Here is a 16,365-nt window from a genome sequence, read left to right as displayed (position 1 = left end):
ATGCTGACCTGTCAAACTTGGAACTCGGGAGAAATCATTGCTTAGAATGTGAAAAATACTAAACTTTGATAAAATATACCAAAAATTGTTAACACGTTGATTGCTTAAAAGGTCCGCTGATTGTTATGTAGGGACGCAGTGAACAGGCACTTGGCTCTATAGTTGCACCAAGACTGCACAGCAGCAATGTCTATAGAGTTTATTCATGAAATATTCAGGCAATGTCAGCCAAAATATTGGTTGCCGTTATACACTGGTTCTACAAGTTAGCGTTGCTGCTGCGGGTAGGTCCAACTAATCAACAGCTCTGAGAAATCATACTTTTGAAAAATTGGTCGGAGACTGCATCTCTATCTTTTGAAATCACTTGTGCCTTAACATATTCACTGCAACATAACTTACGGCAGTTAATCTCCCTGTGCAAGGCCTTTCCTGTAGTGCACAAGCGACATCTTTGCTATAAACCAATGAAGAATAGGAATTCTTCTGTTGCTTCTTACCCTGGCATCATCTCTCTACACCTTTAAGTTTCAAAGCACGTGACCCACTGGTGGGTCATCAGTCACGCACAGGAATACACACTGGAATACACTGCTGCAGCAGTAAATGTGTTAAAACTTGGTGCAAACGAAAAATCCTAAAATTTTGGTTTCAATAATCATAAGCTCTAAAAATCAGGCATTTTATGATAGAATTGTAGTTCACTGGTATAATTGTCAGTTTTATATTTTGTGCAACCAAAGTGCGACGCCCTGCTTGTGCTCTTTGTACCCCTTTTGCTTTATTTTGTAAACTCAGTGGGTTGTGTCCCCAAACTTTAGGTGCACTATCTAATAAAACTACCTAATGAGACTCCCCTTGCCCCTCCCATCCAATTTCAACAACACAAGCACAGCAGTCCAAGGGCTCAACTTGGTGCTGATGCATGCCAGTGCAGTTGGCCTCGCCAGGTATGCATCTTGCTCCATCACTGGTATCACAGCTATGGTTTGTCTCTTCACATTTTAATATATTGTCTAGATAAACAAAAAGGGGCATGAGTGAAGTACAAGACTGAGGATAAAGGGATGTAGGGTGGCGAAAATGGCACACGGGCAAAGGCTTATGGGGAACTGGATCGCTCGCACCACACTTCGACATACACAAGCTTTTTGTTTCTGCAAGTTGCCCAGTACTATCCTGCACTAAGCAACATAATACAAACCTGTCCAGATGTTCAGACTAAGCTTATGAAGTAGAATCTCACAGGATGGATCTTTGCTTGGCAAATATAACACCAATGCTTTACGGTGTTATATCAGTACTTCCGAGATTTGTTCAGTTCAATGCTCACTTCCGAGTGCAAGCAAGCATGTACCACTGCCACACAGTACTGGTGCTGTTGTCCACAATGACTTACTTCTACTCGGATGTCTTTTACGAATGCATCTTCCACGAGATGACAAAAGCAATGAAACACGTATTTGCACTGGCTACATCATTAAAATCCTTTATTTCAACATAGAGCACTTGATTATTTGTACAAAGCAAAATTACAGATCTCCATCAGTGGGGAGCAAATATTGCTTATCCATCAAACAAAAACCGTTTTTCTTTTTAAATATGACTTTGAGTCACTGGCTGTGTAAAGTCTCATCACCTCTGCATAGTTTTTTTTCATGCCCCTACAAAAAAAAAGGGGGCAGCTGCAAAGTTTGGCGACAACACTGATCAGTAAACTGGCAAGGGCTGACTATGCAACCCAGCATCACGCAGAACCAACTTGTTGTTTCCTAGCCAAATGGAACATTTTGGTGCTGTGCATGGAGCAGCATTGGCCATTTGGGCAGCTGTTTGACAGCATATGCCCTTCGACAATTTAGCAACCATTAGCCACACAACTAATGGCTACTGGTAATAAAAAGTAGTTGCAAACTCTTCCAGGTGTTCCAGTGGGAAAAGGCAAAGCATTGCAATACGAATCATAAGTGCATTCCTGTAAAGCATATGAGCTTACAACCTACACATGCAATCTTTGTCTATGCATTGGTGCAGAACACCAATTCCTTTACAGACTCTCATTCCTGTAGCAGAAACACTCAAAATTTGCCTTCGAGCATGCAGGTTGCACATGTAATGCCAGATTGTGCAATTTGTAGCACGCGTGGTCTGTTACTTCGCCCAATTTCTCCTTGCACCCTACCTACTTTTCTGCAAACAAGCTCCTATCAGCAATGTTTTGCCATTTACCCATGGCACACAATGTATTTCACCGTGGCACAAAGCCGCAATGCACAGCCAAACCAGGGACCAGAGGTGCCACAGCACAGGACAGTGCCAACACTTGGGGCAAGGCCCCAGAACTGCCGCAAGGCTAGAGACAGTCTTGAGGCTTTCGGTTGTTAGGGTAGAAAGCAACAACCAAGGCAATTTGGAGAAACAACGCACACCCAACACTGACAGCATGACAACAGCAAAAAACTACGACACGGCCACCCACTGACAGAGTGGGAGAGTCATGAGCAGGACAAACTCAAGTGCTCAAGTATCTGCTCCACCAGTTGCCAAAGCCTGTGCACAGTGTGTGGATCATCCTTGAGTGCAAAAATGGCAGGGAGAGAGAGTTGTACAAAAGCTGGTCGCATGTGGTTTTAACGTCCCACCCGACGTGCTACAAAATGGGGACTGGTTCTGGCTGTCCAGAGGGACAGTGCCTGAGGCAGAGGAGAAAGAAGGGCAGGCAGGTGATGGAATAAGGGGAAAGCAGGCTCTCCATCTCCCAGTCTGCAGGGGCTGCTCAGCTAAGACGACAATTACAGCAGTTTGACTGCTCTTAATATACAAACAAACACGCAACACTGATTTCCATTGAATGTTAACACAATTATTGCTCCTGTCTTGTACACTTTTCCACTGTGTGATATGCGTTACGGGTGATTTCCTTGTCTCTACGTCACGCTAACAGCAACAAGACAAAACATGTTTTTTCTGCTGGAAGACACTGATGGTCAGCTGCTAGGTGGACAGAGAATGAGGAGGTGCCAGAGCCCCCCTTTTCCCTCTGAGGAGCGACACCCCAGGCAGTGGAAGCTTGGCTCTCCACTCCTGGGGACACCGCCCAGCCAACCACCCCGGTCGACGGCACACAGCTGGGCACACTTCAAAGGTCACAGCAGAAATCACACCACAGAGGGCACACTGTGGATGCTGGGTGACTGCAGTCCCCGCCAATAGCTATGAGAGGTAGTGCGGTTGCTTTGGCCCACCCGTATGCGCTCCCCGGCAGGAAGGCCCCACAAACAACACGACAGGCTAACAAGTTCACGGCCTCTTGGGGCCACGTCATTGGCACAGGGGAAACACGTATACACACACACACACACGCACACATACACAGTGGTTAATGGCTGCTGGGAGGTACCACAACGTCCACGACCCATCCCACAACAAACTACAGTGCCTGAGGTATTTCAGGAGATTGCCGCCTGAGCTATCTGGCAAGAATGCGCCTGCAAAATGAGGGTAGTTACGTTGCTTGAGGTATATCTGCGTCAGAAAGCAGTGGCCAAAGCCAAGCTTCTAGGAACGACGTCTACTCTCCACAAAAGGAGTTAGACGGCCTGTCTATTTGGAGGTAGATGCAGCAGAAAGCGCTGTGTTTGCAATGGGAGCTGCAGTCACCCAGCAAAATGTAAAAGTTTCAAAAGAAGCAGTTCTCCAAAAATTACACGCATCCTGCCCACATGGCCTTTAAATAGAGGCTCATATATATTGCCCTGCGTGGCTTCATCAAAACCACCAAACAGCCCAGTAGAGTAGGCAAAGGCTTTGCTTAGACGAGGTAGCAATTCAAAGCTCAAATGAGGTCCTTAGTTGTTAATCTGAGGTTCTAAAGGTTTTGCTGCACCTGCTGGCAGTTGAACTGCACAAGAGGATAATGCTGAAAACAAAAGGCACTACATTGCTAGACAACAAATAAGAACACACTGTTATGCACATAACACCAAAGGACAGCAGCATGTGCACTCTGTTTCAGAGTCCACAATAGTCTGCGCATAGCAGCTGTTTGAGGTGCCTGCATACAGCTTGAGACACATTCTCAAGTTGCACTGCTGCTACTACCCGTACGGGATGGGATACTGAAAAACTGAAAAGCAACCCCAGCCCCTTCTACACAATGTGCAGACACCAAAGAATAAGTCCCACCTAGAGCAGCACTAAAAATGCTGTGTAATACATCATTAATTGCAAGGCTGCCAACCATTCAGCTCTCGCAAGAAGTTCAGAGGTAGTGTGTTTAAAACAAGCAGGGCCAGAACAACCACAGGCAGGTTATACATCTGAAAACGCAGCTCCTTGCAGGTATAAAAAATAATGTCTCTTAAAGCCACGCCAATTGGCTGTGAATTAGTGTGCCTGCCCACCCTCCACAGCAGTTTTTGGCCCATACCTTGCAGGATATTTGGCAGAGTGACCCATGAAAATACTCTGTACCATGTGCCTATGCACATAGCAGCTCCCTGTAAGTGCATCACTGACTAGCTCAATCATCAAGCAATTGATTGACTTACTGACAAACTGTCTCAACAGAGGCAGATGATCAACAAAACCATATCACCTTGCAGAATACAGGCCAGAAACCACGACCACGAGAAAAAAGAGAAGCCGCCAGTGGTCTCACATATGCTGTGCACATAACCTGACTACAAGTTTCTAAAAACAATGCAGAATGGAATGTCTTGATTAAAAATGATTATTCCCAAGCAAACAAACAAAAACAGAAAGAACAAAGTGATGCCCCATGAATGGAAAGAGCTCTTTGACATCAAACAATATGCACTAAGCATGCCCTCATATAGGGAATTAAGTTTCATTGCCATCCTAGACTAACCAACACAATAATTTACAATTTTCTAAAAGATATAATGGCAGCACAAACTGACAACGTAACTGTACATGCATGCACTTTCATGAGCTCCTTATAAAATTGCATGAAGCAGAGCACACTCAGGTGTACTTGTAGCTGATGAAATGCACAACTTCCAAAATGCACATGGCCACAGTTCATCTGCACTTGGCAGACCAATGAGAGACATTCACTGAACTATGGCATGACTCGTAGAAACAAAGACACAATACATCACAGTAAAACAAGAAAAAAAAACAACAAAAAAGAAACAGATGCAGCACGTTTCTCCACAGCCAAAGCTTGTATATGCCCAATACATAGCGGGATGCATTTTGATGCAAGCCAAGGACATTAAAAAAAAAGCTATGTCTGCATATATGCCACAATGCAATATTTCCGTTTTACGGTGCTTTGTCAACAACGCCATCTAACATATGGCAGTATTCATAGTACTGCTTTGCATTTATGCCATTACGCATTGCAAAACCCAAGGGAAGTCCAGGCTTTCTTTCTTTTGAGGCCACAGACACAGCTACTGCTATATGACCAAGAACAAGACATGAATACTTTATTGCTCTGGGTCACTTTCAATGCATAACCCAGTAGACTGAACCAACACCATTTGATTTGTTTCATTTTACATGCAAAACTTGCTCTGCTGGATCTGTCCACTTTTGCTTTGGCCTTCCTGCCCACATTACTGCCCAAAGACCGACTAGCAATGCAGTAGAGCATCCCTTCAAGCCCAGGGTTTTGTCAGCAAAAATGGCAAGGTGCGTAGAAATCCTAAAATAAGGACATACAAAATGACTGCAGTTTGTGCAAATGCTGAGCCAGGCTCAACAGTTCCCCAAAGCCCTGTTGCAGGGACCTACTGGACATCACTAACAATGAATGCTCCCGGGGTTTCTAGGAAACCCGACAAAAATGTCTGTTATCACATCCTCCCTCCTTGAAAAATGACTCCTGACAGGCCTCTTCGTGCACACACTGGCAGGAGTGTCGCTTCTCTCCCGCTTCCAAGAAACACGACCAACACCAAAAGCTCTGATACGCCCTCGCTGTCGCTTTTTGACATATGGTCAGGTGTTTGCGGGGGACACTCCCAGTACACACCAGCAGTGCCTGTTGCGCAGACCAGAGCTCGCAAGGCTGCGAGGCAGCACATGATGCCCCTCCACCTCAGACGGGGAGGATAAGTAAGGGGTGCAGAAACAATACAGTCCCGAAAGCCGGGTCTCTCACTAAATGCACGGGGGATGTTGGGCAATGGACGACTGGCATGAAAGAGAGAAACTTAAACCCTGTCTCCAAAACTACCCCTTTGGCACGATACCGAACACAGAGGCTCCCAGACGTCCCTCTTTTAACCCAATGGCTGGGTCTCTCGAAGCAGCCACTGGAGAGCAAGGTCTCGGCCCTGCTCTTCTAGCGCACGGCCAATGACATCCCGACAAGCTTGGTGGTATGTGTCAAGCCACTCCACCTGGAACACAAAATGCAAGTGTGCGGTTCTCAACACTGGCCAACTGCAAACATGTGCAAAATACAGGATGCCTTGTATTTGTTTTTTGCCTGATGTAAGAAAAGTAGCAATGCCTAGCTTTTTGTATGGTGGCAAAAAACACCTCTTAGCCAGTGCCACTATGTAGTGGACACTACAAAAGGTGGCCCCCCTGCACAATGTAAAACACAGAATAAGAAATTGTTTGAAACCAAAACAGCTGCCTTCAACAATTAAGTACAGAAATCGGTATTAGTGAATGGCAACCACGAAACTGGATCATACAGGAGCACTGACTGCTTGGCGGTAAGACAGAGGCACTAATGTTAACAGCACCTTCATGGCACATTGACGAAATATTAGAGAACCAATTCTGCTTTATTTGTTTACAGAGTTGTATTCATCCAGTGTGTGCTACAACCTAGTTCAGCTATTCATCCTAATGATATGTTAGAGAGGTTTATTGGTTGCATTTAACAGCAGCCATGCTGCCCAGCACCTCTCTATTCTTCTGCAACATTAAACTCTTTCAGGTGTATAAATAGGCCAGACCCACTTTTTTTTCTAGTTTCAAGTGACAAAGAAAACACCACAATGACGCCACACTTGCTGCTGTGATTGCAGTACTTTATGCCCACAGCATTTGGCTGGCTGTAGATGTCACACTCGCAGCTAGTGGACAGAGAAGAGGATAGAAAAGTGTTGGAAAGGTACACCAAAGGAGGTAAGCAGAGGAAGACACCATGACAATACTCTGCTTGTTGTGAACCTGCAGCCTTTAAGTAGCATGTAAAATGCATATAATAAGATAGGGGGGCACTGATATTATTTGCCTCCATGGTGAAAGGTTCTATGAAAACACTGCCTGTTCAAAATAAAGTGTAAAAATTGCAGCTCACAGCTGCACTCCTATAAAAACACATCCTATAATTCAGATACACAACATACTAATTTTTCCTCTTAATTTAGAGGCTATGTTTCTTGCAACAGTTTGTGGGCCTTGAAAACGAAAGGTTTATTTATCATGACTCTCATTGTGTGCTGAACTATGGTCACACTATGGTCACAAAAATTATATTTACTGCACAGCTGAAATGGTGCATTAATCACATTATGACTCCATGATAGTAATGTCAATTTGGTTGAGCTATACCGTACTTTTCTTGTATGCATGCACCACGGCCTTTGCACTCGAGTATCAGCAAGTCCAGGAGATGCTTTCATCAGCTGTATAACTGAACAAAATAGTCAAAATCCGTACACTGTACAGCCAATCCGGAAGACTTAGCAGGTACGCACAACCCATAAAATCTGCACCTATACTTTGTTTCAGTAGTTCCGTGCAGCATGTGGAAGCTACAGGCTTCTTTGACCAATCAGGGAGGCGAACACATCTTAAAGGTGCTCTTCCGCGCCCTGTCGTGCACCAGTGGCGTGTGCTGCAGCACAGGCCGCAGCTTCTACTAAACTGCAACTGCGCAGCGAGATCAGCTGTTGTGATAGCAGCGGTAGAAAATTCATTCCACATTCACTCTGGCACCAAAAAAGGCGTGCGTCTTCAAGATGTTTCGCGATACAGAGGACAAGGAGGGTTGCAGAGATGGCGGAAGCGGAGGGTTTAGAAGGCGCACGTGGCCAGCGTGTCGCATGGGATAGTGACGACATTTCTTGATCCCTCTTGTAACGTCCATTTGTACATGGTGCGCTCGCTGACATTTGTACATGCAGCCGCTTTCTTAATTAGAATTCGTGCACGTACTATACCGCACTTCTTCCTCACTGTTCCAAGCATGTTCAAAGTCAACTCATGCGTTCCTTTTTTGTAAAAAAGCAGCTTGGAACAATAACACACAAGCAATTCCGCAGATGCCACTTTTGCGAAGGACATGGCACTACCCAGAAGGGAGTCCACCGTGGTGTTGTGGCTGTGCTGCATACATGCATGAATTTAGCCACTGTCAAATCAATTAATTGTTTGTACTTTTTAAATGCAAATTAATGTCTGTACGCCAGTGTTGCATTAATTTTTTTGTTCTCTGCACATTTTCATTCGAAGAAGTGGAGAACTCTTTTCAGTATCATAGAGCCCCAATAAATATTTTATTAAAAAACAAAGAAATATATTGCAATAAACCACCCTGCCACCTGCAGAGAAGTAAACACCAGCCAACAAGACCACTTGTCAAGGCCATATAGTCGTCAATGGGTTCTGAACTGTGGCACTACATCTCGCTTCGCAAGTATCTGCGCTCGTAGGTCACGTAGCCTTGGCTCTGCTGCAAGGAACTACGGAAACAGAGTATACTTGTGCTTCCTTAGCGTTCTTTAACCCCTTCAGGTGTCACTTATGTTCATTAAAATTTAGTTTTGCCACATTTATTGCCTCATCAGAATCGTGAAAAGCGTTCAGCTGCAGTATGGATCAAGGATTTTCTATTCTTCAGCGAGTTTTGTGAAGTTTACACAATGTGGACACCATGTGCGAACAACTCTCAACAGGCACATCAGATATGAGAACATTAACTATTTCATGTCTATCATACTTGGAAGGCACAAATACAGCCACTTAAAATATATGCCTCATGTGAAAATCAATCAAAAAAGTGAACTTGCTACATGACATACTGACACCGAGAACAAACACCCAGTGTCTAAATTCCAACTTGTTTTACTAAAACACTTTGCAAAAATGTTATGTAAGCTTTCAGTATAGCTCCAATAAAAAGTGTTTTAAAATGCATGCAACACCGTTTAGATGTCATTCTCATCAGTGCTCTTGCTTTTTATGCACTATCTTGACTTGCACAATTGTGCCCATAGCACCTGAAGGGGTTAATTCAATGTGTGACATCGCTCATTAAGTATGCTAGCACATACTTTATAAACTAGCTGTGAACTACGACCTGTGTGACTTCCCATCCTGTATGCATCTGTATCCATGACCTGTATGCATCTTTGTTGCAGCAAATAAATATTTTGACTTTAAGCAAGTAACCAGACTAACCAGAATAGCTGATCATTGCAAGCTTACCTCTTCGGCAGTGAGCATTAGAGGGTTCAGCATCTTTGTCTGAATAGGGACCAATGTCAGCGAATCAAATGCCAGAAATCCTCTATCTTTGAAGTTGTACTTTGTTGCAGCTTTGCGAACAAGAGCCAGGTTCTCAATACGAATTCCGAACTGGCCATCTTCGTAGTAACCAGGCTCTGCAAAAGTAACAACAATATTTTTAGGGTTTCTAACAACAACAAGGGTTTCTCCACGTGTCCCAACTTTGGACATACCAATGGAGAGAATCATCCCCTCCTGAAGGCCAGGGTCATTTGGGTGTGGCATCCAGCTTATTCCCATTGGCCCTGCAAGACAAATAGAGCATTGCAGCCCAGCATGAGGGCACAAATTATCACTGGTAAGGAAAAGGGCTAACCCTTTAAAGTAGCACTAACACAGAAGTTTTATCATTTTCTTTTTTCCTTCAATGACTAGCTGTCGATCAAAAACTTAAGCTATGAAGCCTCAGCAGACCCTTTTCATTATACAGCTAGCTTTCCTGTGAGGCATTTTGCCAAGCTGATAGTGACAGTCACTTTTTCAATCAGTGCGTACGAGTACACTGTGTTTGACCTACGGCATGAATAATGTAGTAGCAGCTCTCGTGATGAAACCAAGAGCAAGAGACAAGCCCCAGCATAAGCAGCTAGTATTTTGTCATCATTCAAACTATGACAGGTGCTGCCATTAGTTGCGCAAATGTGCAATGTAGAGAAGTGCACTTGCCAATTAAGAAAACCTTCACGGCACAACAAATAATTACACCACCTTTTAATGCAGCTAGTTTAAAATGTGAGACAAGTGTAGCATGGCTTCAAACATGAAATTGAAGAACACATCAGCAAAAACAGATAAGGTGGTATCATGTGTGGTACTACACACCCGTCACCATCATATCGTCATACTATGCATGCACTGAAGCATGCACGTCCACTATGAACATGCTTGCTGCAAGCAGAGTCCATTGAGCACTCCACGGGATAAGAGGGTAGGAAAAATACGAGGGACCCGTTGCATTCCCAGAAAAGCAACACAAGAGAACCATGCTTAAACAATGTTGAAGATGGTGCAGAACGAGGAAAAACGGAAGGGCCGTTTTGGTGGCACATGGTCAGCTTTCGGCAAAAGTGCGATTTTCAACCCCTACACCAGGCTGACTGGCGTGCGCTTGAGTGGTTTACAACATGGGACCCACTCCCTCTTATTTCGGCAACAGTCCCCAGCTTACCATCCAAAGACCATAAGAAGAGCCTTTCGCCCTTCTTATTTCATCATTTTTTGCACTACTTTCCATAATGTCTACACACTAACTAGCCCAGCAAAGCAACCTGCTTCGCATCTAAAGCCACACTGCCCTTGGTGGTGCATGTTTTGAACTGCTCGTATTAAAAGGTGATATAATTATCTTTTGCACTCTCAAGAAATGGAGGCTTCATATTATAATTACAAAGTCAACAGCTACCTAAAAAAAGCTACAACAAAAAAGAGTGAGACAAGGATTTTGTGTCAGCACTCCTTTAATGAATAATTGTCAAGCTTGTCTCATTCCAAAATGGCACAGTGGGCTACATGTAAAGGCCAACAAAGGAGGGCTCTGGGTTATTTGTGACCATTTGTGTTTTTTCAAACATGCACCCAAATATAACAATCATTTTCGCATTCTGTCACTATTGCAATATTGAATGTGAATTTACCTTTTTGACACCCTCAACCCAATCTCTTGGCGCTATTTGTGGGCACATGGCACCTTCTTTATGCTACATTCTCACTCATCAAGGGCCTTGGAGTATGAGATAGTCGGCACAGTGCCATAATCCTGCATTACTTATGTTGTGCTGACAATCTCTCAGGCCATGAGTGTCATGCACACTGTTCCATTTATACCCGATTTAAATTGAAGAAAGGTGCTGTCATTGGAATTTTCTGAGTTGGCACAGAACAAATGTCTAAACAATTCCAGGAACATAAACTATCACTTTAGCTAAAATTTTATGTGTGCCTGTAGTTCACATTCCAGCAATAAAATAATACTTTTAATCATAGAAATAAAATTGAACGGCTCCAAGTAATATTAACCACCTGGGATTTTTAAAGCATGGACTCGAGCGTTTTTGCATTCTGCCCCCATTGCAATGCAGCTGCTGCAGTCAGGAATTGAACTTGCGACCAAGAGCTCAGCAGAACTCCATAGCCACTGACCCACTGCAGCAGGTATCTTAATTCTTAATAATTTGAATAACTCAGCACTGTGTAACTTGAGTTGAATAACCAAACACTATTTTCAAACTACTGCAACACCTTACAATTTTACAGTCAATATATTTCATGAAATGGGCACAGTGTGCACATCTGTGGCTAGTGAATCTTGCATATTTTCTAGCCTAGGTTAACATAGTTTTTTTTTTTTTTTTGCTCAAAAATATTTACATGCACATACTAATTCTAAAATTTTAAGATTGCAAAATTCACACAAATTAATGGTTTGTGAAAAGCATTGGTGCATAGGATGTTTCGAATGTCTACACACCCCTGGTAAACAGCTTTTCTCTGCAACACACACAAGCTTCTCAATGCAAAGGACATAGGTCACAACAAAAACACCAAATTTTTAACTACTATTTAGCTCACTACATACCTTCGTGCACGTTGAGAAAGGCGCCAACCCCATGGCCAGTTCCATGAAGATAGTCCAAGCCTACTTCCCAGAGAGCCCTTCGTGCCAATGTGTCGAGCATTTGCCCTAAAGAAAGCAACACATTTCAAATGATATTGAAAGTTACTTAAAGAGCACTGTTGGGAAAAAAAGTTACACAGAACAAACCTTTCACAAGGCGTGGGAAGATTGCAGACGAAAGCGCTATGTTTCCCTTGACAACCCGAGTGAAGCACTCCTAGAAACAGACCAGTACCGTTAACCACGTCCTGGGAAAAGTATATCATGATGAACACTTACTTTCTCATACTGGCTGGGTGTGCCGAAGTGCCACGTTCTGGTCACATCTGTTGTGCCATCCCTAAATGGGTGGAGGGTGAACACATGTCAGTTCACCATAGTGGCTGCCATGCTAGCCTAAGCACTACAATGGCTGACCTGTATTGGCCACCTGAGTCGCACAGATATATTTCCTCGGTTGTCACCCGCCGGTCAGACTCTTCCTCAGGACGGTAGTGAATGATAGCCGCGTTAGGGCCAGATGCCGAGATAGTCTCGAAACTTGGTCCTACGTAGTCTTCTTGTTCCCTGGACATGTATCAGCCACCAAATGCACACGATTCCAAGTGAACACCTTTCAAGCGTGCAAGTACAAGGAAGAGGAGGCCTTATGCCTGGGCAAGGAATATGGGCATTCCATTATACTCGCAAGCAAGACAGCAAGTATTTAGGCAAACTTTTTGAAGCTAAATAGCCAAGTTCCATGAGCATGGCAAATTACTGAGCCACGCTTCCATGAAGGAAATACCACCAGAGTAAATTCCACATTATAAATGTACTGAGCAAGAAGAATAAGGGGATCCAAAGGGCTCAATTTTTTTGTTAGTTACAACCTTATGCTATCTTTGTTTCACGCATATGGTCAGAACTAATTGTAAATGTAGGTGACACTTGTTTGCAAAATTTCCCACTCAATTGTACAGGACTAAAAAGGTGGTCAGACTCTGTACACTGTGTGGAAAATTATGTCGCATTTAGAGGTAATGGTACACAAAGCATTCCGTACCTTCGGAAGTGTTCCAGCTTGGCAGCAGCTGTCATCTCAGTGACTTCTCCCTTTGGGACCTCAGACTCCATCCAAACAAAAAACTCGCACAGTGCCACGGCATCTTTGATCTAAAATAGAGTAACAATTTGGACCGTGGAAAGCACTACTTAGACTGTACTTTACCAATATGCATTCAGAAATGGCAACATGGCACAGCACTAGATCTGTACAAGAAAACAGAAAATAAACAGAAAAAAAGCTAGCGCAAGAAAGGGTAACTGGAGATCGTAGGGAGAGGCCTTCATCCTGCAGCGAACATAAAAATAGACTGATGATGATGATGAATAAGCAGCAAAAAACGGCATCATCAATGAAACAAGCTTACACTATTAAATCGTTACTATTGTTAAATTATAACTTACCATATTCCCTCAAATACAAGTGCACCCCCCCTAACCCCAAAGAATGTGGGTAGGAAGGGGGTTTCTATGCACATTTTTTTACAGTAACGATGAGCGAATTGAGGGAGGGTGCTTGGATTCAAAACAAATGAAATGGTGAAAAGTTGAAAGAAAAAAAAAATAATTTTGTTGTAACCAAATGTTATACCATCAGCACACTCATTTATAGCTACCCATCCGCACCGTCACTTGACACTATCAGGTGCACAAGGTATTTGAGAACACAGCTTTGCATCGCCATAGGCAATATTTTCATTCTATCTGTCTAGGCACTTAACTTTGCCTTCAATTCCTCCGTGCCTTATCTCACACACTTGTTTCAAGGTATAAACATCCAGTCTGACACAGGAGGTGAAGCCGTACACTGTCCCAGTTGCCTTACACGCATACCATAGTGACTTGGAAATCACCACGTTCTAGAATGTCGCCAAATCCTTTTTTTTTTTTTTTTTTTTTAGGTGAGAAAACAGTTTATGGCCAACTATCATCTGAGACAAAGAGGCATAAGCCCTGCCAGTGGTCAGACACCATTCAGGCAGTTGAGCTTCTCAAGAAGGTAAAGGCCATAATGAGTGAGGACCCTGAAAGGCCAATTAAGGCCATTGTGGAGCAGCTTCTAATGGCATAATCAATAGCCAAGCTTTCTGCACACAATTTCATTACATGCCACTCCTAAGTAATAGATTTGCTACCCAAGAGTGGCTGGCTGTGAACATCTGCCGCCACGTCAACCTGAATGTGTTGCACCTGAATCAACCTGGGCTGCTGAGCACGAGGTCGCGGGATCGAATCCCGGCCACAGCGGTCGCATTTCGATGGGGGCGAAATGCGAAAACACCCATGTACTTAGATTTAGGTGCACGTTAAAGAACCCCAGGCGGTCCAAATTTCCGGAATCCCCCACTACAGCGTGCCTCATAATCAGAACTGGTTTTGGCACGTAAAGCCCCATAATTTTTTATTAAAACACACTATGTGATCCAAGCATGTTGCAGTTAACGAAGTCGAAATCAGTCAGTCATTTTGGAACTAGTATATTTTGATTCTTGACTGAAACATTGTTGCCAACCTTGGAGCCATCCTTATGTTCTCAAATACCTCGCACACCCGGCAAGTTCGTCACGCCAATGCTCAAGCTGCTGCTAATATACCAGCGTCCCATAACAATGTGCCCTTGTTTCATTGAGCCTATTTCTGATTGTGCACCATTCAAAAGGACTTCACCAGGACATTGATTCAAGCAACAACAGACCAAAAATTGCCAAGCGGGTGGGGCGCTTAGATTTGAGCAAATACACTACAGTCGAATCCATTAATAATAATATTCATGTGCCAAGGAAATCTCATTGTTATAATCAGGCTGCATGAAAAAAAGCAGAAGAGACAAACATCCAAACATTTTAATTAGAAGTACAGTCGAACCCACATATAACACTACCTGTTTTAACAATACCTGGATGTTACTCGATACACGAGTTGACTGCACCGAGGCTGGAGGGATGGAAGGGAGACTGGAGAGAGACATGCAAGGCTGGTGATACGCAGGGCGATGTGACAAAGGTGCGCCATGCGGAGTGTGCAGCACAAGGTGGGTATGGCAAAGATGTGCGACACGAAGGCGGGTGAAGCGGCTTGCGTTTCTTTTTTTTAAAGAAGTTTGCTTTCTTTTTTTCCTTTCGGCACACACACCCAGTAGCCAGATTTAATTGGTAGAGCTGATGACATGGCAAGGTAGCATTGTAGTAAGTGGTTTATTTCGCCATAGAACACATACACAAGTTGACAGTGCATCGGCTGCTCATTGTTATATCCAATATAGTATTGTTAAAACCAGTAACGTTGTAAGTGGATTCGACTGCAACTATAGAGAGTCATTTTGCACAATAAGAAAATATTTCACGCTAACTGGTTGGTCTCACAAACTACAGATTTAGGTTGCACCCTTGCTAAAACTATAAAATAGGCATTATTGTGAAGGTAATTAAAAATTAAATTCTGGGGTTTTTGCGTGCCAAAAGCATTATCTGATTATGAGGCACGCCATAGTGGGGGACTCTGGATAAATTAGGACCACCTGGGGTCCTTTAATGTGCACCTAAATTCAAGTACACGGGTGTTTTCTGCATTTCGCCCCCATCAAAATGCGGCTGCCGCAGCCGGGATTCGATCCTGCGACCTCGTGCTCCGCAGCCCTGATGTGAAGATACACCAATATATAGTATCCTCAGCCTGGAGCCAACGCTTCAACTTGTTGGAACGTTGGCTCCAGGCTGAGAGTTCCCTTGTTCGGCCACTGCTGATTCCCTAATGTTTCCACCCTCCTGTGAACCTCTGTCCAAATACACTCCTCTACTTCACTAAATTGCAGGATCCCTTAAAGACAGCGTATGGCTTCACCTCCTGTGTCAGACTGGATGGTTATACCTTGAAACAAGTGTGCGAGATAAGGGACAGAGGAATTGATGAAGTCAAAGTTAAGTAGCTAGACAGATGGAATGAAAATATTGCCTATGGCGATTCAAAAATTGACCCTTGAAGGGTTGAAGGGTTATAAAACCCTTCAAGGGTCAATTTTTTGCCAAAAGCGACCCCCCCAGGATTTATTATTGCAGATTAAAAATCTTCAGACTCACCTATTTCGAAAAAAACTTACCGCAATTTTTTAGAGTAACCATAAAGTGACAAAAAAATACATATATTCTGTAGGAAAACATGCATTGTTTATTCATAAATACAGATTCATAAATACTTATCGTAGG

General features: G+C 43.5%; 1 protein-coding gene across 1 annotated transcript in view; it reads right to left on the bottom strand.

Moving 5' to 3' along the window:
- Positions 1–1,473: 1,473 nt before the first annotated feature.
- The window catches only part of LOC119458842 (xaa-Pro aminopeptidase 1), a 33,035-nt gene continuing 18,143 nt past the window's right edge, over positions 1,474–16,365 (bottom strand). Inside the window, exons 12-19 of the mRNA XM_037720706.2 lie at positions 13,164–13,273; positions 12,536–12,685; positions 12,398–12,458; positions 12,266–12,335; positions 12,080–12,184; positions 9,678–9,749; positions 9,424–9,599; positions 1,474–6,374 (exon numbers count right to left, since the gene is read on the bottom strand). Coding sequence (XP_037576634.1) covers positions 6,255–6,374; positions 9,424–9,599; positions 9,678–9,749; positions 12,080–12,184; positions 12,266–12,335; positions 12,398–12,458; positions 12,536–12,685; positions 13,164–13,273 — 864 coding nt within the window. The 3' untranslated portion in view covers positions 1,474–6,254. The remainder of the gene's footprint in view (positions 6,375–9,423; positions 9,600–9,677; positions 9,750–12,079; positions 12,185–12,265; positions 12,336–12,397; positions 12,459–12,535; positions 12,686–13,163; positions 13,274–16,365) is intronic.

Source organism: Dermacentor silvarum, chromosome 1 (assembly GCF_013339745.2).
Source record: "Dermacentor silvarum isolate Dsil-2018 chromosome 1, BIME_Dsil_1.4, whole genome shotgun sequence".
Taxonomy (NCBI): Eukaryota; Metazoa; Arthropoda; class Arachnida; order Ixodida; family Ixodidae; genus Dermacentor; species Dermacentor silvarum.
The sequence above is the reverse complement of the archived record's forward strand: the minus strand, read 5'-3'. Positions and strand labels throughout refer to the sequence as shown.